Below are 26142 nucleotides of genomic sequence, written 5' to 3'. Positions count from 1 at the left end.
TTTTTCATTTAAGCGTGTTAGTGATGGTAACTAATTATCGAATCTCTGTGACGAACTCGTTACGCTCACGCGTGAAGAAAGTTGCAACGTTTTTCCGGCGACTGCATTGCGGGAAAACAAAACGAAAAAAAAAAACAACATTTCTATTTTAAATTTAAAAGCCACTCTACTTATCCTAAGTGGATTTGAACATCTGTCTGAAACTGAAAACCACTGTGTTAAAAATGGTAGCGTTCGCAAGTAACGGATACTAATCACGTCTCAAGCTTAGGTGGTGTAATTGGGAAGATGCAAGATTCCTCAAATCAATAACAAAAATGCCCTCATTCATAAGCTGCTAAGAAAGATAAATTAATAGCGGCAGAGGACTTCAACCTTTTGGTGCACCGCGTCATTCTCAACCAGTTGTTAGAGATATGTATACCAGGTGACTCAAAAAGTCGTCGTAAAGATCTGTAAAAAAAAATCCAAAAATTTCACAGGCGTCAAATTTTTTATTTTGATTTGTCACGAGATACTAAAATAAGCATTTACATTCGTAGCTTACTTTCCGTCGGAAATTAGGACTGTTGAAAGGGCAACAAGTACCACGGTGTTAAACGAAACATTCTTCAAACGTCCCCGTACAATTATAATGGAATGAAGTATTGATGAACATAAGTCAAATATATGATAGGAAAAATATTGGAAAGAGTAGGTATGAACGTTTCTATCGAGGACCTTTAGATACAGACCTTTAATCTACATTTTTACAACGGATAGAAAACCGACAATCGTCGTTTCGAATTTGCATTTTTAAATTTAGGTCGTTTCACGACAAAGACCGATATGTAAAATAAAATATAAAGCAGAAAAGACGGAAATGTTAATTCCCACGGCACATTCGCTTTGTTGTCTTAATTAGTCTCAATGCTTGTTTACGCTGAGCTAGTATGAGCTACTGGCATAAAGGGACAATTTGAATGAAAATAGAATGCACATTTTCGCATGTAGGGCAGAGGCGATGTTTATTCAAACATAGTCTGAAATCGATTATCTGCAGAAAAACTTGTCTGCAATTGCACACAAAACAAAATGCGACACCTGGAGGAAAACAAAAATTGTCTCGTTCATAAATTAAATGAAAAGCCGAAACTCACTTTAGGTTATGCTTGGAGATTTTTAAATTTACATCCCTCAAATAGCTTATTAAAATTCTGCTAAGAGCAGCATCAATTTAATAAATTTTCGCCTTATTTGAGCATTTCCTATGCAGAAGCCTTCAACGTTAAGTAGGTTCCTCGCCCTATTCAGCTCGATTATTCAATCAAGGCTTGCTGGACATGTGTATTGAAAACAACCTTCAATGAAGTTATTTCCAATAAACAACTTACCTTCAAGGAAATACTCACACTTAGGTTCCCCCTGGCGCTTAATTCTAACTAAATAAAACTGGTAAATCAAACATTAAGGTCCATTAATAATGTTTCACCTCTTTTCTTCTCTTTAGCGCCAACAAAATTGTTAGGTAAACATAACTGTTTACCTAACATAATTTGCAGCTACTGTACAAAAGAAATATTACCAAGCCTTCCGACATTTTTTGCACCTTTTTTGCAAATAACTTTCCGTTTGATTGTTTAGCGAAAAATCCATTAGTTACTCCTAATTATGGCGGACATTTTACATGGTTGATTTAATATTAACTCTGAAGGGTTAGTGTCCAGGGTTAAAAATACCAGTTTTCAATAAGAAAAGTTCCTAAAAGTTTTACGAAGTTTGGGATGAATTAAAACCAAAACCCAAACGTCGCGCTTCAAGAGACCACTCGGGAACTTATTGAATTAGTTTCTTTAGGTGGATAAAAGAGTTTTCAACAAAGACTTTATTTAAACCAGATGGGGTGCTTTAGAGTTTGAGGAGTTCCGAGGGAGAGCTTTGGGGGAGTTTGATTTCATCCGTTTCATATAACAATAATTTACAGCGATATTATATGCAGGGGCCCGCTATGATCACAGGATTCAATATCGGCCTGGCTATTGCAACTGCTGATTGGGACCGGAAGTGCGGTCATGTCGGACAACTCGTTTTGTTGGAAAACAAAAAATCAGCATTACACGGAGTGTTCTAAAAAAATACCAGCTTGCAAAAAATGTCAGCCACAAAGGGCTTTTCAATTGAGACGCTTGCATATCATTTTTTTTTAAATAATCTATTCGCATTAATTTAAAAAATATAAGTTCTAATAAATCATATTAACTCTTACAGTTTATTAATAGTTGCTTGAAAGTAACGTGAGAAATAATACACTACCGTTGAGTGCTGTACTGGCAACTTTTTCCTTTTTATTTTATAATTTAGTAATTCGAAACGAATGTGCCAAAACGCCATGTGGTTCTTCCGGTGCTCTTCTTTGTTCCAGTTTAATTTCTATTCTAGTAAGTCGAAAAATTTTATTTACATTTTGAAAATGCGATAAAGTACAACACGTGGAAAGCCTATAGTTTATGGAACCAAGTGCTCCTGTGCGATTTACTGGAATTTAATTTCTACCCTGAAAACTCTCAAATTTTCAATCGCATCAGTATACAGTAGTGTTTATTTATGTCACAAACAACGTTGTTGAAAGCTACTCCATAAATATCCTTAAAAAACCTTCGAGCGAACCACTACCGATGTTCAAACAACTAACGGAAAAAAAGTCTTTTACGAGTATTGAGGAAATTTATTTGGCAACACTGCCGATCTGAAAACACATTTTGATACTGTCTTAAACTTCTTTAAGGTATCATTTGATATTCGATCTGGTGAAAAATACTCCCTTTCCACCCGAGTAGACATACGTATGTAAGTGAGTAGTTTCCACATGAGCGGATGTCAATATGATTCTCTATGCAGAAGTTTTCGAACGGTCTATCCAGACAATATTCCTACACAAGATTCAAATTATTCAGCGGTATTTCCGATATTATATATAATTTAAAAAATGTAAACAAGTATTTTACTCCTTGCTAAAGACCCAGAGTTACAAGCAGTCACGAATCCATTAAAATGCATGGAAACGAGGAGTTATTGTCGAGTGTTACCGTATCAAGTTCCAGGCTAAAAAGCATATGGAGAAATCCCTTGGGACTGCGGCTTGGTAAGCGTGTTACACAGCATACATATTTTCGCAATATTTTGTCTCATGCTACGAGATGTTCCTATCCACAAATTCACCTCTGTAGTCGATTTTTAAAACACCTCAAGGGAGTCGTGTGTTAGAAACGCAAATTCATATCCCTTCGTGGGATAAAAAAAATGGAACGACATTGATTTGTTGCCAGAATAAGGCTATAAATATTTTTCGGTTAAGCCCACTTGTGTATAGAAATTTCCTTTTTTAGGTGGTAAAGTCATTCATTCCGATGTTTTGTGAAATAGGACTTGGTTCAGCGCCTGCAGAAAGAAAACAAATTGGAAATTTAATTATATTGCTTACTAAAAATTTGTTAGGGGTTTAACTCTTTTTAACCCTTGTATTTTCCGTTCGGAGGAGAATTTAAGGGGATTTAAATTAACGCCCGTTTAATTGCCAGGGAAGATCGTGGGTTTCTTTTTAGCTCGAGATATTTAAGCCGTTTAAATTTATTTGAAGCTTTTTATCCTTCCCGACGGGGTTAAATTCATACACCTTTTGCAATTGATTTTAGAAAAATAATTTGCCAATTGAAACCTAATTATCTCTAAAGGGGTGACAGTTTTTGTGCATCTATTGTGACAAAGTTATAAAATGTGTCACAATAGCTGCGTGGCTATGGATATTTGAATGAGTTTGGATAATTATTGTGCCTTTGATTTGCTACGTGTGGTAAAGCTCATCTAAGCACGAATTTACGACAAATTATATTGCGTTTACAGACGATAAAGTGCCATAATTGTTTGGTTATACTAAACGTTAGTTTCAGCTAAACGACTAAAGTCAAACTTAAAAAAAAAATCACCACGTTTGAATAAAAACGACATTTTTGCGGACGCGTTATGGCAATATACATGGTCGTCCAGAATGATATGCATGAATAAACAGTAACCACTAGTTCCAGAGGTGGAATCATTTAACTCGCTGTTCGACATCTATAAAAATTAAATATAAACATTTTTAAACTTTAATAAAATTTCGCAACTCTTCCATACCTTAGTGATATGGTAAAACTCTTGGAGAGCTTTAAAGAGATGGGTGAAGATATTTCCCTACAGAAAATTGATACAGTGATGAGTCAATTATACAGAGAAATTGAGAATAAAATAGAGATAAAACAGGTCTACACGGGAAGCTTCCAAACGAGATGATTTTCGCCTCAGAAAATGTTTTAAAAAATTCGAAATATTCAATTCTATCGGTAAATAATTACAAGACCCCTTTGTTGTTACGTTGTTACTCTACTAGCTCGCTTCCAACACATAAACACGAGTTGTAAAATATAGATTTTTTTCATTTTCTATTTTACTTCATGTTATGGTTCATTTACTTTTATCGAATTTGAAATTTTTAAATTGGCCACTCGTATCCAACAATACTCCCATGAATGGCGGGTTGCGTTCACGGGTCACTGTCAAAGTTTCATCTCTAGGGGCAAAAGTTAACAGTATAGGATATCCCCCCGCTCGATACCAGAACAGTGTTTCCAGTTAAGATAAAGTGCGATGAAAATTGTCGTTTTTACGTTATCGTTGAAAAAGTTATTACTTCTTGAACATCTAAACTTTCCAACAGATTCGCCTTCTCTCAAATGTTGTTAAATGCGATAATGTCCCTATAACAAACGTTCTATTTATTACCATATTTAGAAAAAAACGAAAGAATCTAAAATTTAGTTTTTTAGTGCTTAAAACAGGATTTTAAGAAAGTACAATATCAATCGTTCATCGAATGAACATCCAAACTGTAAGGCACCAAGCTGTAGGGTCCTCACACGAATATCAACTTTTGGGGGATCCCTTTTAGCGAGAGCGCAAAAATGATAGAGAGATGCGGTTTGTACCAATCATTTTTCCTTAAAAATCATCATCAGGAAACATTAATTTCTTCGTATTGCGACTTTATCTCTAATTCCAAATCGAATATGAAACTAGAACTTATGTAGATTCTGAAAAAACCCTAAGCATCATCAAATTTGTGACCCCTCCCCCGTTCTCCGCCCCTCTCTCCCGTCCAAAAAGGACGATGTGTGTTCCGAAAGTACTCCTCAGATCTATCGAAATCTACAAAACAATTACCTAATTGAAAGAATTGGACAAACAACAACACTATCGTGACCAATAAAGTTTTATTACAAACAATATCCTTAATGGTTCATGATTAATAAAAACCATTATTGCTTTTATTGAGTTCCTATATTCAAATGTCGCTATGATCCAAAACGATTGAGTTTATTAAAAAATTGGTAGAAATCAAAATAAAGTACGAAATTGATTTTAAACATAGAATAATCAATTTTTCCCTCCATTACTGGCAAAAAATATTTTGTTTATAACGACAACACTTGTACAGGGACCATTTTTTTCGCTTATATATTTGTATACAATCTAGAAAAGAGAGAGGGGCGCTCATTTCAACAACAAACCTAATCTCGGAAAGTTCTTCCAAAATAAGCCCTAAGCTGTAATTGCTTTCGGTACGCTAATGCCGTAGGGGGTTCTCTTAAGGTGCACTAGAACTTTCTATTATCTACAAGATCTAAGCTTACCGTAACCAACCGTGTAATTAAACCTATAACATTCACATTTATTTCAGTTTTACTGAAAAAACCAAATATAATATAGCTGTTTCTGTAATCAGTGTAACCAGATTTATGTCGAGTTAGGACATGCACAGCATTGTGTAACGAGCCAGGTCCTGCAAATTGACCCGTTTTTCACTAAACTGCATCATCTAACGATGTTATATACATATTGATCTATAGTAATCATTATTGCTGCTGCTCCAAATTAATAGCTGAGTTACAAAATAAAGGTATCAGCTTTCATTATATAACTAGTTACGAAAAAAAAAACAATTTAAAACTGGTTTGGATCACAAAAACTGACCTTTTTTTTATAAAAATTGAAAAAAAAAATTATATTAAACCTTTTAAAGTGGTGTTATATCGATCTTTCCACGATTTTATTTAGACAGGAGAGGAAAATGGACGTGAGTAGTGTATAAGCTCTATGGCAATTGATCTTTGAGATATAGTAGCATATAGTTGGATCAATGGACATTTGCATACGGTCATACAATGCGTGAACTTAGTAAGCACGTCCATTTAATATATCTTTTCCATTCTGCAGTAATACTGCATATATGGACGGTGCTGAAATATATTTCTTACAAGTTTAAGACATATGTCTCATATATACGTTCATAAATAATACAAATGACATTAAGTATAGGATATGTTGAGTTTTATATGTTTTACGTCACTTTTCCAATCAATTGCTACCGTATATTTAGTGTTGTTAATAGTACTAATTATTGTTTTTGGATGATAATTTAATGAATAATTTTCGTGATCTGTAGGAATTTAGCATGTAAAACAGATAAATATTTTAATAGTTTTGTTTATTAAAACGTTTGCCAAATCATTACACAATCGTATAAAAATGTAAAAGCGTGAACGTTAGAAATATGAATCAGTATATTTTCATCAACAAAAAAACACATAGACGATTTTCGAGCAATAACAAGATTACGTTGTATTATGTTGTATGGCGAGCGAGACGAGAAAAACGAGCAAAATCACACGAAGTATACAAAATTCAATTTCCTAATGAGTTTATTTTTAAATTATAAAAAAATAACATGTATCCGAATCCATTCAAGCTGCATAGCTGCTGCAAGCATTCTTGTCAGTGGTTCGATTTGTTATGACCCCAATCATAAAATAAGAGTATTTGCTTTCGTAAATAGTAGAAAAGTCAAACTTTTTTAGTCATGTGGGCCGATTACTAAAAATTGTCGCTTTATTTACCAAAATTAGAAAAATTGTATTTTTCCCCTTTATAGGTGATTGAATTTAAATTCATCTTATCTGCTCTGTGAACGAATACAGGGTGTTTCAGAATTATAGAATCAAACTTTTAGGGAGAATTCAGTGCAACAATAAAATACCTCTGAGGATAAGAACCCGCGTCAGCGAATGTCTCCCTAAGGCGCTACGGCCTTATGATGCTTTAAGACAGTTACGTGCAACAACGCGTTTTATCGAGTTTTAACACGTTTTATTTCAATTTGATTGTGCACAATAACAGTACAGATATTTTTCAAAAAATCGTCTTGGCGCTTTATTAGCTCGGACGATATTAGCTCGGCAGAAGCGGTCCAGTTCGGTGGGCCCCTAGATCACCCGATCTAACACCTTCAAATTTTTTTCTATAGGGATATATAAAGTCTCTGGTTTATGAAACGCCATTGGAAACAGACCAAGACCTGATTACAGGAATCACTGCCGCATTTGAAGAAGTTTAAAACGATTATCAAATTTTTAGCCAAGTCCACAGAAACCATGTACGTCGTTTAAACGAAATTCAAAGACAAGATTTTGAACAATTGCTTTAGTATTATTTTGTACAAATAAATAAAAATAAAAAGTACTCAAACTCGATAAAAAAAGTAAATAAGGCCGTAGCGCCTTAAGGAGACGTTTGCGGTCCCGGCCTCTTATACTCGAATGTCTTCTATTGTTGCGTTGAGCAATCCCTAGAAGTTTGATGCCATAGTTTTGAAACGCCCAGTATATCTACTTGAACCGTGTCTCAAAGTAACTCTATCTATACGACTTGGTGAAAATAGGTAAAGACTTTATACACCCACGTTTCCAGCTGGACGCAAATAAAATTTATGTTCGGCCGTGACAGTTTTACACCGTTGAAAATGTCTCCCTCGGTCGTTTATCGACTAGATGTCTGGTTTTGATATTATGATGTTTGCGATAGAGGCAATTCCAAGATTTTCGTAAAATATGAACCATAAAGCTAAAATGGATCTAAACTTTTAAGTTCTAGACTTCTATACTCGACCACATCCAGCACATTAATCATAGCGTAAGCACTTGGTGACATCGGCAGATTTCCCTGATACACACAAACACTGGCATAAATAAATAACAAAAAATTGAGAAAAACCCACTCTCGAACGTTTGGCTTTGGAAAGTTTACAAAGATACGGTTTTTGTCAGAGTATCCGAAACTGTTTTTGGAGATTTACTGGCCAAAGTTGCAACTTTTTACCAGACATCTTAGAAACAAGCTTCCTTATTATTGTATGATTGATGGCTTTGGTGTATTACACCACATTATTTTCTCAGCTCCGGCAGTGATAACATTAATGGGGCATTAATTATTAAACCACTTGTCGTTGACAGTGGCTACGAAAGGGTCATCAAACGAGTCCGTTAGAAAATCGGAACTAATGGAGTTGAGGAAGAGCTTTGAATATTTTTAGTCGGTTTCTATCCAAGAATCAAAATCTCGAGAATAATGGTCCCTTCGCCAGGACGGAGTATGCCGAACGTGAGCTGAATCTATTTAACGTTATGGTATTCATATTGACATTAAGTTTGCCTCGAGTAGCAAGCTTGATCTCGATGTCGACATTTTAGCATGGAGTGTCGCTGTCGCATTTTCCGAAAAGCGGAATTAGATTTGAATTTGCACACGTCGATGGACGATTGATACATTGAATTCATTTCAAACGAATATTAGTACGAATATGGCCAACAACAGGTGCATAAGTTTTAACGATGGTATTCCCTTTTTCGCGAAAATTAGTTGAAAATGAGAAGAATCTCGAGAGACCAATCGTCTAACATAAAGAAGTTGCAATTTTCTCAAACTCTGCAAAAACTTCCATGTTTAACACAACAACGATTCGTACGTCGAACACTGCCACTAATGGGAGAAATTTCGGCAGAATTTTTCAGAGTATTTACTGCTCCGTTAGGCCCACTTCAAAGATCGTCTTTATGGTCTTTAATTTAATCAGCAGTCTTTAAAAGTCAATGCTTTTTGCTACCAATTTTTCTCGATAAACATAAACGAGATTGCATAAATTTAATCAAAACTTTGCAGAAAGAATTTAAGTTTACAGACAATGGTGAAACCACCACAAATATTTTTAAAGGGTTAAAACGTTCCAGAAATTTCGACTACAACTACTTAATGTGTGAAAGCTGGTCACGACAATACAATTTTCAGCTATATTATCCCATTCAATTTTATCCAGCAAAATTAGGAAAAAGCATTGTTAAAAAAGCCATCTACCGATTAGAGTAAAGGCCATAAAGGCGATCTTTGAAGTGCACCTAATAGAGCGGAATATGCTCTTTAAAATAGTAAAGCTGTATTTTCACCGATAAGCGATTCTCAAGATATGAGTTTTGATTTAAATAAATAGAGGAAAACGTTGGTAAACATTTTTAAGAAATTACATTAATGATACGTCCCGTAAAGGCCTATTTCCGAGCTAGCAAGTTATTTCCAGCAATTTAAGATGAATTAGTTCGAGTTTGGATTTTTTTGCGAAAGCTGTGTGTCAAACGATTTCTAAGATATAGTCGGACGAAAATCTTAATACCCCTTAATGTGCCCGAGCTTCCATATTTTACGTACCTTCGAGATATTCTGGATTAATGGGCACTCGTAAAGAGGAACAGAGGCAAGTGCACATGGTGGAGTGAAGCTCGCAACACACCCGTTTTTGCTTGACGTTGAAGAACGGGGACATGAAATAGACCAATATGAGAATGATTTGGATTCTAGTCGTATCCAGAATCAAAAACATTTTTTCTGTATTCGAGTAGTCGTCCATGAGCCTCGAACGACCTGCGAACCAGGCTAACTTATTAACATCAATGGTTTGTGGAATGTTTTTCATCAACTGGTTCTTCTATGAATCGATCTATGAACGATTTTCTATTCCCTAGCATAATTCCTGAATGTTTTACCAACTTTTATTTCAAGACGAACGTTCTGTCACTATTAGAGTTTTTTACAAGACATTGCTCCACCAAAATTAAGGAAATTCAAAAATTTTCAGATTATTTTAAGTCGCACGATTATTGTTTACCAAACTATCATATATGAGGATTTGAATATTTACTAGGGTGACCGTTTTTTTTGTTCCTCGTTTGATTAGTTTTTTCAGGTTCGGGCATATTCTTAACGTTTGTTATTTGTAAGAATGTCAGACCAGTACTTGTTTCAAGTTTATACCCTCAACTCCGATTTAATCTGAAAATTTTCTTTGGCAATAATGTCGGGACGTAAACTTCCTGCCGGTGAAACCAATAGGGCCATTTGTATAATCGAGGCAGGACGTCTTCAGAGCGTAGTTTCATGGCTGGTCCATCGATACCGGGAGACTGGAAATGTGATCTAAAGTCCGACAATACGACGCCAAAGGACTGCCAGCCCCGCACAAGATCGATTTTTGGCAATGTCTACGTCCAAAAGGCCTCTGACTACTTGTTGAATCATGCCACGGTGGTTTCTAAATGCTTCTGATGCTTTTGTTTCAATTGAAAAAGTTCGTTAAAGATACGAAAAAGACAACCTACGTTCACTACGACGTTTGAGAACGGTTCCATTTACACAACATTTAGGGCAATTTCAAAATTCGTAAATTTTCTGAACTTTTAATTCGTAATTAATTTTGGTCAGACTCAAACGTTGCCTCGCTAACTTGCCCTCTATCATCTCACTTCGTTGTTCTACTAATTCAGGGAACGTATTGAAATTTCGTTCTCCTAGACGGTCTTAAACCACTTCACCATCCGAAAACATCGGGGTATATAATTGAAAAAATAAAAACCTACGTAATAATACTTTCACTAAGAACTCGAAATGTCACTGACAAAAAACATTAGCTTTCCATACAGTGAAAGTGAACAATATTCAATATGTACATTTGTTGAAAATAAAAACAGAAAAACGACATATAATGGAAAATATGGTCCCTAATATTTCTTTCATAATCTTTTCGAATTGAAGTACAAGAAAATGTAGAAGTTCAGCTTTTAAACCTCATATTTCCAAATCATCTTTCCATTCGCTTTTTCCTTGGAAATCGATCAAAATGTATCAGAACACAATGAATAATGTATAGCCGGCACAATGCTATAAAAGATATGTTTTAATGCGGGAATAAGAGCCAAAAAACATAATTTTCACGGAAATTTGCTTTAAACTCTATAGGCCTTTTGGAACTAATGCTCTTCTTAAAATTAGCCTTTCGAACACTAACACCATCTAAACGCATTAAGATCTTCAACTCGATCATACCTTTAATGTTTTACGCTTCAACGTAACTTTACAATTTAAATCTTGTTGACATACGATATTCGCCAATTATAAACTTCAAACTAGGTAACTTTGCTTCATCAATTCCACAATCTGGAAAGAGCAACTGCTTTTCAGTTTAAGAAATACTGACACAAACGGGTATTCCAAGGAGGCAATCTGCGTTCCATCAGCTTCTCTAGGTGATGACTGAACGTGAAATTTCGACGAAATTGCTGAGATTATTGGCACTTAATTACGAAATTTAGTTGCCGAATGATTAATTATCTAATCTCGAGGTGTTTTGTTTATTTGGAGAAATTCGTAATTTCAGCTAATGATGGGAATTGTTGAATAAAGCAGATTTACTTCGACTAACAGAACAATGCAAAGAAGGATTTATAAGAGCTCTGTTACAAGAGGTTAAAAAGGTGCTATATTCGCTTACGGTTATCCAATCTTTCAATTTACGAGTATGTAGTACACCAGTCACGTCCTCCTTTTATCACATTTGCCCTTACGAAACATTATGAGCCCAATAAAACGTTAAGCTTACCCAACAAAACAGAATAGACACGACTACACAGAAACTTGCACATCTTTTTATAACTAATAATAATTATTTTTCTAAAATCATTTTTCTTATTACCTGCCTGGTGTTTTACACAATCTGCTGCGTTTGACACACCCATCTGATGATTCGTGAGATACTAAACTCGAATGCTCCCTAAAGTTGCTGATTTCATAGCTGTGGAACATTTTAATGCGTAATGTTGTGCGTAATTAAAAGGTCTCACCTCGGTACTTCTCATCACCCCATACCATTTGGCGAACTCCATAATCATATTTCCTCTTATCCATTCCGGACTTACGCCATAATACGTAACGTTCGAGACCAAAGAAACAAGCAGGCTCCTATGGGAATAGAGCTCGCCAAACGTGGCCTGAATTTATTTCAAGAGAGAGAATTGACGCAAGTTAAGCCCCAGGTAAATGATCTTATTGGAAATAACACTTTTAGTGGAAAGGTTTAATGAAACTAGGTGTTAAGGAAGCACTGTCTGGACACAAAATTTGTAGATTTTAAATCGCATGCCCACTCAGAGAGTATAATTACTAGCACAATTTACTGGCGTCCCTAATAAAGCCATGTACTTTACTCGCTACTGGGATGCTGATTCTGCACCTTTTTCCGTAAATTGTAAAAGAGGGAAAAAGTTATATAAAAAAGGTTCTTGGCTTGAGCAATTTGACCTCGAAAAGGCGTGGATTTTTAAAATTAGAGTAAAAATTAGCATTGCGAGGTTGACTTGGGCAGCGGTATATTTGAAACAAAGAAATTAATCTCACTTCCTGTGAAACCGAGAATGGCGATTGGGCCTGCGTATTATTTCATAATGCGTGGGTATTAAGCTCCTATTTTCACGCCTGTAAATTAATGTTTTTAACTTTTTTTAAAATCATTTGGCAACTAATTTCTGTCTCATCCAGTATGCATTTACGAATAATACGAAGAAAAACGGGCTTGCTTCTACGTGAAGCAACGCTAGCCAACCTACCTCATCTTGCCCTTTTCCAAAGATGATACCTACTACTCACTGAAATTTATAAGTTCGACATTCGCAGGTGATTTCTCATCTTTCCCATCCGCCTTTCGATACTCGAATCAAACTTATCAACCAAATAAGAAAATCAAACTTAACACTGCAATGTTTAAATACATTATTTATAAATTTACCTTATTGGTGTTTGTCCCTAAAAGGGAATATTTGACTAAAGACGAGCAGCAGCATCTGCTCATTTTCTCTTTCATTTCAGTCTTTTGAGATGCTCTTTTAAGTAACTGTTAATTCATAATTTAAAGTAGGTACTTTGAAATCGTCTGTTTATCATACTAGTTCAATATTTGAGATTTCTCTGCCTTTGTGCGAAACTCATAATTCTGCCTGTATGTAGTGCGACGAGTCAAATAATTAATTCCAAGGGAGCCTTTCTCATCTTATTTAAATTTATTGGTAATGTATACTAAAATATGAGGGCAAATATGCCAAACGGACGAGCAGATGATGGATGGATGCCTCGATTCAGAAATGTAGGTGGACGGTGCGATGAATAGATGAGCTGCCTCATAAATAATGAATAAGCTGCTAAAACATAGTCAAACTGGGGCATAAGTTTTTGATTGGAGGACGGATGTCTACGGTTTTTCCTTCAGGGAAATATATTGTTGCTCCAGGAATCTATATTGAAATCGGGGAGTTTTCGGCCCGTTCTTCTGCAAATAAGACGCTGCGTTTTTAACTGAGGACTATTTGACGGAAAACTCAAATCTCACTTTTCCCTCGAGTTCTCCAATCATAAATCTCGGCATTTTTCAAGCACCCAAATCACCTATTTTCTTCCGACTCGATCGACCCTCGATAAGCCGATCTTGAAACTATATTCGCACACAGTCGTTAAAACTGATATATTTCCCCTGGAAAATGTGTGTTCAATTTCATTACGAAATCTTGCGTGAAGAAAACCATTAGGAGCCGGAACTTGACACTTTCCTCTAAAATTAAAAAAGTTGGGAAAGTCATATATCACAAAAAAAAACATACAGGGGCACGCGCAATACTTGAGCCACCACAAATCTATCCCGCCGAAGTGAACTGAAGGGTCTTCCATTTATTTCTATTCTGTATGCATCCCGACGCGCACCGACGTCTATTTCGTGGTTTCGCCGATATCGTCGCGACGCTTTTATAAATGCATCTTTGTCGGGTGCCGAAAGTAGTTATTGTGTTTGAGGACGAATATCATCCCGTTGGTTAATGTTATGACCGTTTACTATACGGACTCTCTGAGGAGATGTCACGTGTGTAAGGGACACTATGAATTTTTCTTTTTAATGTTGCAGAGCGGTAACATGTGTTGGTGATAATGTGGCCTCAAAGAGCAAACTGCAAACTATTGTGTTTCCTATTCGCATTGTGTGTGCTAGTAACAGGTACGTATCTATAGTGGCTTGAAATGCAATTCATTTGCTACATTGTGCTGCTTTATGACCGATCACTTGAACATTGCAGTACCTAATCCTGTACTTGTAATATTGCAACGCACTATTTTCAGACTTATTAGGGCTCTGTCGAGGTCTAAAACGGTTAAAAGGCTTTTAATTTCGAAATATGCGGAAAGTAGATCTGTCGAAGCAGACGCTACCCGGTGGGGCGATTAGCGTTTTGACGTCACACGGCTCACCAGATTATTTGCAATCATAGGACAGTTTGCAGCAACTCGTTATTAAAAAAATACATATTGTTAATTCTTTCAGATTATGATTTCCAGGCATTTAAATTTTAACATCGATAATAGGGAAGGCTGTATAATAGAATCGGGAGGGTGGCACTTCGTCCCTACGGGCATATCAATCAATAATCCAGAAGAACTCTTACGTAACTAAATAAAGAATCTGAAGTAGTATACGACTACTATGGCATCCCTCAGATCTCATTATGGACGAAGATTCTACTGTTAAGAGTAAGCGCGATATGTCGCCACCATTAATACTCCTTTATTTAGAAGGTTACCTTTTGATCATCCATTTTTAGTACAAACACTAAATAATTTAACGAATAATTAAATAATTGAACGGCACTGTAAGCCGATAAAAGACAAATTTCTCCCGTAATCTCCAACTCACTGAACGTTGCGCTGCCTTGTTGACGTCGAGTGTATCAGTTTGTGACGTCACACCGTTGAGGAAGGGTTTCTCACATTCATGAGAGTTAAAATTTCTCTGTTGAGCTATTCCCATGGAACCTAATTTTAGGCCTCGCATTATTTCGAATTTACGTTCAATAAAATAAATTGTGTTACTGTTCTCGAGTTTTTACATGTAATGTACATATCTCGATTTGTTAATCGCCATCATTAATATACTTGATTGTTAAGTAACTATTATAATAAGGAACGTACGTTACAAAGAAGGAATTAAAATTTCATGAAAATCAAAATCAGATAAAAAAAGTTTATTATACATCTAAATAGTTGCATTGAAAATTTTGGTATAAGCATGATGCTTACGAATACTTCAAATTATATAATATAGGATATTTCCTTCTGCATTTCCCTTTTACTTGACATTAGATAGATCTTATGCGGTATCCCAAAATACGATTACCAATGCATTTGCATTGTCATGCCTCAACTCTATATCTCGAATAACCACTCCCACTTGATCAAATAGCTACCTATCGACCTTTGCACTACATTTCTACTACTTGTAGCAACTCTCTGAATTTCCTCCATGGTTTCAATAGAGACAAACAAATGTGTCCTAATTAAATTGTGCTTAATACCTGCACTGCTTAAGACGGTTATGCTGCATTCCAAATTCTGAACTCGACTCTAGCGCGTGCAACTTAAATAAATTGAAGGTTTGTTCCCGTTTCATATAGATTGCGACATAATAAATTGCCTCACAGTCAAACTAAGACATGTTTTGCATAAATGGTTTTCTCATAATAGCATAAATTAGTTTACTCACAAAGGTTTGAAACTCGTTTTGTTCGATATTTTTTCTTAAGTCTATACATCATAATTCAGTTAAAATCTCTATCTAAGCAGAAATTCAAAAGCAATAATTAAATTACCGGTGACGCTTTCATATCGAAAAGATGCGAGCTTTGTCGAGATGGAAAAATAAATTGGCTTTTCTTTATTTTGCAATATCATCATCGAATAGAAGTAATTTAGCAGTCCCTAGGATAATCTACTTACTGAGTACGATTTAAACGCGATGAACAGGAATCGAAGGTCCTGTTCTTGGAATTATATAATCATTTCTAGTCGTTTTTTTTTAGTACTTTATGGGAAAGCTAGAATTTTGGTCAGTTTTGATTACAACCCACAATAGTGCGGCAATCGCATATGACCGTTACCGAACGCAATCTGCATTCGCAAAACGATTTTAAAAACTAAACCTACGAAACCGCATACGCTATTAAATATCCTCAAAACCCAGTATTTAACTTAAGTTTAACTCGAACCATGGGAACGACAAATTAATTAGCAACTTTTCAGGAAAATCAAAAGCTAACAGAGACAATTTTCCAAAACTATTTTAATAACGGTGCCAAAATCGTTTCTGTATGCCGCCAACCCGGTCCATCTCGAAAGCAAAGCGAAAGGCGAAATTTAATTATATTTGTTTGTTATACAATTTTATCCCAGTGAATGTTGCAGGCAAGGGGCAACAGAAGAAGGAAAATAAATCAGTGACACCTTATTTAGGAATACAATGGTTGGCTAACTCCTTTTAGGAAGATAAATGAATGGTCCAGAATGGCCAGTTGGAGATAAGAGACATCTTGTGCCGATTTTATATTTATGAGTTTATGTCTGAGATCATTTTAGAAAAATTCCAAATCCACCATTTAAAGTAGTACCAAAATTGCACTTTTTCGGGGAGTTACAAAAAAAAGCCAGTTCGTCAATCATAAATGCCGTGATGATAATGGTGCCGTTTTTTTTTTATTTCGGCACGATATTATTCAAGTGAAAAAAAAAATTCTAATCAGGTACTTTTGGACGTATTTACTAATTTAATCGTCTATGCACACCTTTAGGACCAGACTTTTGTAAGTTGTGGTGCAAAAGTAGATGCCAAAAAAATGAGATTCAGATCGTTGGAAATAGCTCCAACCTGATTAATGAACTAATACCTGCAATTTGGAATTTTCGAGATAGAGGATGTTAAAGTTTTATAAAAATATCGAAAATGTGAAAAATTCCTCAACATCGTTTTGTTCGGTTTACGTGAACCTTTATGAGTACTACTGTACATACAACAAACTGGACTTTATTTGAAATATGATTTTATGTATGTTTAGTTGCACGAAAGGCGCGTCCAACAACCTGGAGAGGTTTCTTTAAAAAAGTGGTATAAATGATTCTCTTGATTTTTTCTACTGCGGTGCACAATTTTTTATTAAAAAAAAATTCTTTTAAAAATTGTTTTACGAGACCACTAACCTGGTGCGAGATAATACAGTATTGAACCCTAGGTGGCTTAAGCACTCTAATGTACAATAATGCTATTCAGACGTCTAGTTCTTATGATTGATTGGTTGATTTATTATTGATTGATGACACTATTTCCGTAGTGCACAAGATCTTAGGATTCGTGTACTATTTGGATAGTATACTCATTTTTAGAATTTTGGACCCATCTGCTTTGAATGTGTTGTCTCAAATCTGTCTAACATGCACTCCAGTTAGTAACCGCATGCTCAGCATTTCTGTCCTCTTGACAATGAGACAGACAGAGTCGACAAAAATAATAAAACAGGGGATGTTGCGAGAATTCGCATTGGGGGAAATGAAACACGAATCCGTAAACTTGAAAAATATTTATGCTTTGAAGTGAGTAGCCGGGTGTTCACGTTTAACTTAAGACAGGTGGCACCATATGCTGCATTGAAGGCAAAACCTAAACAAGAACATTTTGGTATGGTAAGAACGAAAATAATAAATGTTTGTTTTAAGCCGGGGTTTTGAACTCAATCAGGCGAGAGCTTTGCGTTGCTACAGTGACATATTTCGCACTCTAATTAATGTTAAGCCCTATAATTGGGCCTTAAATAATGTACTGCGATTTAGGTTCCCAATTTGAGATCAGATTTGTCTCACCGTTTACTTAATCCTTTTTTGCGACTGTGAATTCTTCGAAAACTCCAAAAACTGTTATATGCAATTGTTAAGTTCAATAAATTTTTAAATAAAACCTCGACTTTAGAACGTAAAGATTATTTCTTTTAAACGAATTCGGCTTCAAAAAAAAGATACGTATGTCATCAATTAAAAATTAGACAGTTCTTTAGTCACAGATACTCAATTCATGGTTAAACATAGATTTAAATCGAAAAGTTCAAGTAAACAATAGTTGTTAATGAAATCTGTTCATTCCCGGCTTAGTCACTGACGCCCGAAGAAATCAGTGTAGACATTGAATGTCGTGAACGTAGAGTCTGAATGATTTATCACCTTTCACAATTGCTACAAACACCATAAAATACGTATGTATTTATAGCTCACTAGTAGTTTCAGGTAAAAGGTATAATGCTTTAAGACTTTGAAAGCTTCGTATTTTTAAAAAAGTCACGATAATTGAAGTCTGCAGGCAGTAAATACCATTTTCAGTTACACCCTTTCGGTATGAAATAGTATCAAGTTATGGACGGCACGTGAGTTTAAATGCGTTTGTCATGGACAAAAATAGCTTGAAGACAAGTTAAAGCGTTATCTACGTCCTTTCTTCGATCAAAATTTAATATCGTAACTTGACAAATTTAGTAAATAGGGAAAACATTTATTTCTCAAAACCAATAAAGCTTGTCTTTGAAAGTTCGACTTTGCATCGATGCCGATGTATTGAAATAAGGTCTCGTTATTCAAACTGCTCCCTATAGCTTCTTTCCAAATAATAGTTATTTTGAACTGTCGCATTTATACAATTCCTGTTTACGTCTTTAAAGGAAAATATTTCAAGTCACTCGGAAAACGCGCCTCATTTATTTCTTTACATTGAAATTTTACTATTTTCTTATATCATCGAAAATAGTTGAAATCCTATTAGTTTTGATTTCCAATTAGGCACACTACAGAACCTAGAGATTTCCCAGAAGTACATTAAATTAATATTTAACTTGTTTTAATCAGTGTTTGAGGCATTTCTATGTCACAAAGTTAATCAGCAACGAACAGCTTTATATTCTGTTGATGGTTCCCTGTTTTCGTGCATTCATTTGAATAAAGCCATTACAACTACCAAGACTGAGGAGTCATAATTTCATTTTGCTTTCTCTTTCGAGATTCTCGCTAAGTCAACTCAATGAAATATTCTGTGCACTATTTTTACTACTTTTGTTAATTATAACCGGTGTGAAAAAGTACAACTGTCCATACTCAAATGCGTAAGAGAACGGCCACTTTCGAAACCGAAAAAATTGCCCTGTATATTTTATAAGAAACGAGCTTTCGCGAAGTAGACAAACCCCTAAGCTAAACCTAAAAAAACATGACATAAGAAAGGTACAATTGAAAAAATTACTTAAACATGGAATAAAAATGTCTCACTAAATTCACCGAGTACGACTCATTCACACTAGCCTAGCTGATTATCGATATAGAGTACTCCTGCTCCGTGGCAACATGCGCATATGTCTAAAATCTAGCATAAAATCACAAAAAATTTAATGTAGTGTTAACCCATTCGCTAAAGAGCCACGAAAAAAAGTTTCTCTAACATGTATAACTTGCCATAATCAACAGACGTAAATAAATTTTGCCTTGGCTTTAAAATACCTGCACCTGGTGGTAAAGGGATTTACCTATGTATACAATAATGGGCCTATTTAAGTAGTTGCCAAAGCAATCTGTTATATGGCCAATTAAGGGCCAGAACAGAGGGATATAATTTCCATGAATATGTTCAGGTGAGTTCGGATCATTACATTCAAAACGTTTACGTCGACGAATGCTTTGGGCAGTTCTCGAATTCCACGAGAGTTATGCTACTGATGTCTAAATTAACCACTAATTCATAATTTGCATGGCTCAAATATAATTGAATCGCTTTGGAAGTCACAGCGCTGAGAAGTGCAACAACCGTCAAGTTGCGAAGGTGAATATTTACAAAATAATTAATCGAATTGTTATCGAAAAACAATATATTGAACGTTGAAATATGAAATAACACTAAAATTCTAACATTAGTCTAAATATATAATACTGTACACTGTATTATATTTAAAATAAGCAAGTCAGCGACAGCTTCCACAATAAGTGTTGCGTGGCAACAATGCTGAACCCGTCATTCGAGCCGGCGTAATTTGACACTAAAGGACACAAAATCTTATAGAATCTGTATAAACAGCTAACGAGATAGTGCTAGCGTTCCAAGAATTTGTTGTTCTGTAGTATAATTCCGTTACAGAAGTATAGATTAGATGACATACATATATCGACACAAATAATACACGACGTATCTATAAACTAGAGTAATTCCACGAAGAAGTCTCTGAGTCCCACCTCTAGTTTTACTTGCCCGAGCTCATTGTGATTTATATAAAGAATCAATATCCCTCATAAATTCGTTAAAAATTGAAAGACATATTTCTCAGGAAAATGCTAGTACACGTCAAATAATGTTTTTAGTTATGCATTTTTTGATGTAACAAACACGTTTATAAGGTCACCCATGTAATAGATAAATGTACTTTTTCATCTCTTTCTTTCATGGAAACCTATGTATTTTACGAGGTGTTTCGATTTCTTTGAAACATTCCAATTACATTTCATCGTGATTCAACAGTTACTGGAAAATTTGGCATTAAAGTGGCCTGCTAAACGGCCTCACCCCCATGAATTTTTTTATGGAAATATTTGAAACGTAAGATGTATTTAAAAAAGCCCAACAATACAAAAGAGTCAAAAACTAAAATTACTCAGGAAGCTCAACAAATACCTCCTCAAACAACAAAAAAAAGTTCTTGAGGAATCTGTATTGCAGCTTGCCCGCTGTCCGGAAGTCAACGGGACACAGTTCGAAGATTCCATAAGTTATATTGTTATTTTGTAAGTATTAATAGTTCTCTCGCTACTTCTTTTTTTTGTATATTTTTTTCGAAAACTGTTGAACTGAAACATAAATATTTTACATGAAATATGATCAGAATTTCTCAACGAACTTAAAAACGTTAGAGCAATCATGAGGCTCTATAAAAAAATTACATTTATCTACTACACGTGTAACCCTGTTACCTACTAACAACCATTTTTGACGTGTTTTAGCATAAAAAACCATTTTCTTTCATTTCTGTTGAATTTTTGCGGGCCTTTTTGTCCTCTATGTATAATTAAAATAACAGAAATCTAATACCGAATTTTTTACTCGCAGTTGAAGCCAGGAGTGCAACTTATTATCTCATAAAGGAGTATTAAAGTTTAAAAACGGCAGTCTAAGAGGAATGATTTGCGCATAAAATTATGAAATAGTGACGGGGACTATCCAAGTGCCTCTTGAAAACAGACAAATTCTGATGGACTAAATAAAAGACTATTTGAAGTACAATCGAAAATCACTTTTCGCTCTCGTGAGTCTTTATCAGTGACCTTAAAACTCATGAAGGTTTGCTATTTTTGACAGTAGTTACACAATAAACTGCTATATTTCATAATTTACGTATTCTCTGAAAGTTCACATTTGAACTATACTTAATAAATTTAATGCGTGTTGTGTCATTCACGTGCCAGAAATTGCGTATTCCCAAGTGTCAAAGAAAACACCCATCTTGTAATTATTAATAAATTACCGGTCTATTTAAAAAATATGAACTATCCCATTAGGAAATTAGGGACGCTCCCTTGAAAGGCCTGATAATAAAAAAATTCGTTCGCATGAAATCTTCCACCATATTTGCATTGGGTTTGGCCCCATCAGGGACATTTTCCGACCCATGAAAGCGTTTTAGACGGGACTTAATGTATGTTTTTAATTAGATGAGGTGTGGCGGCAGCAAAACTTACCCCGTGACACGAGACAAGCATTACGCACCTGTTGGTAACTGCACCCTGGACAACCAGCGGCATATGTTTGTTGCGTTTTAATGGTATCAAGGCACATTGAGTTGTAAAAGGTACGAATACAAGATTTTAGGGAAAATAATAGAGTCACTTATATAATGTCTACATTGGTGTTTTTAACAAAAATGAAAAAAAACTTATGCTACGCGATCAAAAGATTTTGAAACGCTGAAAAAGAAATCCACGTTAGTTCAAGTTAAAGTGATTAAAAATGTTTGAAAATGAACTGAAATATAACTTCACATGGGTTTTAGAATGAAACGTAATATTTGATAATAAACTTATTTTCTTGAAAAAGACAAAAAAGTGCCCTGGGAGAGTAGTTCAGATTTTTGTAACTAATAGGCAATAAAACTGTGAAAAAAAGAAGATAAAAATAATTTTTGTCAGTATTTACGAACTACTATCCTACTAAAAATATAATTTTGGCATGTTTTATTTAACATTTTTTTGAGAATCTGCTAGGTATCCAGATAAAGGGGTGAGCCATCTCATTGCGGGCACCTTGCACCTATACACCTAACTTTAATTCGAAAAAGTTAGGAAGAGTCTATGAATAGTAATTCCCTCAAGATTGTACAAGCACCAAAGAGACATTTTGAGTACCCTTATGCCAAAGTGTGTATTCTAAAAAGGTTGCTTTTGATAGATTCTGCGAGAGCAATATAGTACAGCTTTTGAGAATTCAATATATTGAAAATGGAGATAAAAAAACGTAGAGGTCCAAAGTCAAACAGAACTTAGTTTCCTTAGAAATTTGCCTTTTCGATGAAATAAAAACAACAATGGAATATTTGCGTCTGAGAATTTTGCTTTTAAGGAATGCCTAATATAATCCACCTTCAAGGGTAAAGGAAACTTCGAGTCAAACATAAGGCGAACAAGAACTGATTCTTGCTGATCTAAGAGATTTTCTTTGTCAAATATACTTGTTTTTTTATTCATTATGAGATGAAACTAAATTCAATTACTCGTATATTACTGGCACATAACATTAGATAGTGTAGTTGATGTTGCTCTACGTAACGATTGTTTTTCCAATATCGCTTTTCCTAATGAATTGACGGTGGCTTCATTGCACGCATGTGCAGCTGAAACTAGCATCTCGTCGCACACGTGCTGTAAGGAGTGGTACCAAACCCACAACAAAGTGACATATGTCGGTGTCAAAATTATTTGTGGATAATGTCAACGGATGGCTAGTGACATGCGCGCAGTAAAATTTTTCATCGCACGTCACACAAATAAACACAAGGAAACACAAGTAACACACATGCGTCCTTAGGAATAATATTGCACCCAACATGTCCTGGACAGAACACGACTTCCTAGGTAAGTAAAGATGCCAAACGGGCATAGCGCTGGCGAAAATAAACGCTAAAGCACGGATATTAGAAAAAACAAGTTAACAATGGACACAGAACAATGTGCTTCACGTTTCCAAAATAGCAAAAAAAAAATGTTATTTTCGATAATCGACAAAGTTACGCTAAATACCAAAAAGCATCGAGTAGTTGGCCAATATGAAATTGGTAATGAACGGATTTACAATGACCAAAGAAGGTCGGATTTCCACTGTGATAATCCGGATCAAGTTTTCAATAATTTCAGCTAATGGTGCGACTAAATTTCAGAAAGTGTTAAATATGCGCGAAAAAGCACGTGAAAGGCTCTTACTCTCTCTGATGTGAAACATTCATTAAACTGTAAATTTAAACTGTAAACTAAAACACAACCTCCTTGATGAATTTTCTTGACGTCGATTTTCCTTGGGCATTCGGCAAATATCTATTTATTTAATTAAAGCAGCGGATAATTAAACGAGCTTAATTGGATGCTATCACGAACTGAGAAAAGGCATCTAATTAGTTTTCTTTCGATTTTCGAATGCTGTTATATTTCAACTTTGTGTCAAAGGTATATATATATATATATTTTTTTTTTTATTATTTGGGGATCTGAATGTATGACTGGGGACCAAAAAATACTAAATTTTGGCGGCATAACACCATCAATTTTCACGTCCTTCAGACAAAATCACCACAGGCCTAGCCGTATGGCACTTGGGTCGTACTTAGCAATTAATTATATTGTTCCAGATGTTCGCAGAGACAACTCAAGAGATTCCTATTTATTTTTAGATTTCGGCTTTAAATCAACAGAGCTTTCCACAAATAAACTCAGAAATTATTTTTAAGTATTGTGAGTTGTACTTTAGTTCATTGTTTGGTGGCTAAACTAAATTTAGAAATTCACAACGGGAATACTTTTCAATACATATAGATATAAAAACGTATTTCGTTGGGAAGTGAACTATTTATATCTATTTCCCAGGAAATACACGAAATTTCCTTTCAATTCACCGCCACTAATGCGCAATAAATAAGGTCTAAAACTTAAAAATAAAACCCAAATAGGCCTACAATCTCTTTACTTTGTAAATTCAAAGCTAAGTAATGATCCACTGATCTAATGGTTCTCTCTAAACACCCGAATCTTACATTTTATAGATGCTTTTACGGCGCTAAATAGAGTTTTTTACCCGAAGTCTCAATTTCCTATTCGAGGAAAGAGCTTTTCGGTGTATTAGAATATCCCCGAGAATAAAAAGCGTGATACATTTTCGAGATCGTCTAGAAATAACAGAAAAGGGTAGCTGAAATATCAAATACTAATTCGAAAACCACTGCAGAACGACCTTTCTATCGACTTGTAAAAACAAAGAGTCCCATTACTGACCGGTTTCACATAATTTTGGTTTACATAAAATTATTGAGGGACCACGTTAATGCTGGCGATGGATTTTATTTTTTTTTTTTAGACTAAAATCCAATTTTGCCATTCCAGGATTCTAGGTTGAACTGCTAGAAATGTTGTATTTTCAAGACGTTTTACAAAGAGATTAATTACACATAATAAATATCGCCCACTTTCACACACAGATAAATGAGCATACGCTAAGTGAAAATATCTAATATGGATTGAAATATTTCGAACATTGCTTGAAACTGCAATCATCGCACTGATAAATCCTGTTGGTACATTATTGTGCATATTCGCGATAAAATGAAAACGAAAAGGTGTCGCTTAACTTCTAATTTTAATTAATCTCTCTAGTGCCAATTCGCAGTTAAAGCTTTGGTAATAAAAATCTCTATCAATAGTTCCCAGTAATTCCGATTTAATCTCCGGGCATACGAATATGCTGCATCGATCCGATCAAAGCGGTTTAACTGCCGTTGCAGTTAATGTGTTTGCGCTACCTGTAAACAGTACCCATATTGAAAAATTCTGCATATTTTTGCATTATTTTGATAATTCATAGAAATGGACACTCGATATACGATACAGGGTTAAAAGGTTTATTCGGGCTTATGTGCAACCACTAACTGCGATTTTGAAAATTTATAATAAACGGAAATTGAATGCTACGTAAAAATGGTTAAAGCCACAAAATAATTATTTATTTACCGATTCTGATGATAATCAATAATTTTCTGTTGGCAAATATATCCGATCGGCTATTATTTTTTATATTTTTAAAAATATTCCTTGAATATTTCCGAACGCATTGACTATTTTTCGGATTTTTTTATTTCTTTAAATAAATAATTGTAATTGAAAACATATATTACTATTGAATATCATAAAATTATGAAATTCAATCCAGTAGGTCAGCTCCAAATATCGTAACATTTAAAAACGTACTTCAATGTATCCAGGAAAATATTCAAAATTGATATATTTTTTTGTATTTCGTTATGGGCATAATAAATTGGTTATAGGGGGAATAACGACGTAAATATGCATAGGGTGCCTTATTTGTAAAAATATACTATCACTTAATAACTTCAAATCTAACAACTTTACTTGTTAGATTTGAAGTAGGAAAAATCTGAGAACGCTAATAGATGTGATGGAAACTCTTTCTGAAAAACCGTTTCTGATCCCTTGTTAAGCTAATAGTCCTAGTGCAACGAAGAATTGAAAGTGATTAATTTTCAAGAATCCCTAGTATATCCCTTAAGATAACCCGATTCTCTAAGGTCGAACATATCTTCTTCTTTTGTATCTACCGCCGTTCGCCTTGTCTCCATAAACCAACGAAAAATGGACACCCTGTCCTCGCATTTGTTATATTTTCCCCAAATCTCTTAAGCAAACAATGTGGCAGTAAATTAAACTAAATAGCTTTCCGTTCAAACGTCTAACTGCTTAATTTACTTGACCCGTTAAAAG

The 26142-nt window shown here is 34.9% G+C and overlaps 2 protein-coding genes and 1 long non-coding RNA gene across 4 annotated transcripts in view; 1 reads left to right on the top strand and 2 right to left on the bottom strand.

Annotated features, from left to right (window-relative positions):
• The window catches only part of LOC136339273 (uncharacterized), a 70437-nt gene extending 58434 nt beyond the window's left edge, over positions 1-12003 (bottom strand). Inside the window, exon 1 of the mRNA XM_066282389.1 lies at positions 11924-12003. Coding sequence (XP_066138486.1) covers positions 11924-11966 — 43 coding nt within the window. The 5' untranslated portion in view covers positions 11967-12003. The remainder of the gene's footprint in view (positions 1-11923) is intronic.
• Positions 12004-13298: 1295 nt separating this feature from the next.
• LOC136339281 (uncharacterized) lies at positions 13299-14948 on the bottom strand. The gene is made up of 3 exons (XR_010732116.1): positions 14847-14948; positions 13610-13828; positions 13299-13549 (listed from the first exon to the last, which is right to left on the bottom strand). It is a non-coding gene; the product is annotated as an uncharacterized lncRNA (long non-coding RNA).
• Positions 13967-26142, top strand: part of LOC136339271 (uncharacterized) — a 27547-nt gene continuing 15371 nt past the window's right edge. Inside the window, exon 1 of one of the 2 annotated variants that reach the window (XM_066282383.1) lies at positions 13967-14266. In XM_066282383.1, coding sequence (XP_066138480.1) covers positions 14200-14266 — 67 coding nt within the window. In that variant the 5' untranslated portion in view covers positions 13967-14199. Of the gene's footprint in view, positions 14267-23131; positions 23236-26142 lie in introns of those variants that run through there. The other variant, XM_066282385.1, reaches the window with a different exon arrangement.

Source organism: Euwallacea fornicatus, chromosome 5 (genome assembly GCF_040115645.1).
Source record: "Euwallacea fornicatus isolate EFF26 chromosome 5, ASM4011564v1, whole genome shotgun sequence".
Lineage (NCBI taxonomy): Eukaryota > Metazoa > Arthropoda > Insecta > Coleoptera > Curculionidae > Euwallacea > Euwallacea fornicatus.
Note: the sequence above shows the minus strand (reverse complement) of the source record. Positions and strands in the feature narration are given on the sequence as shown.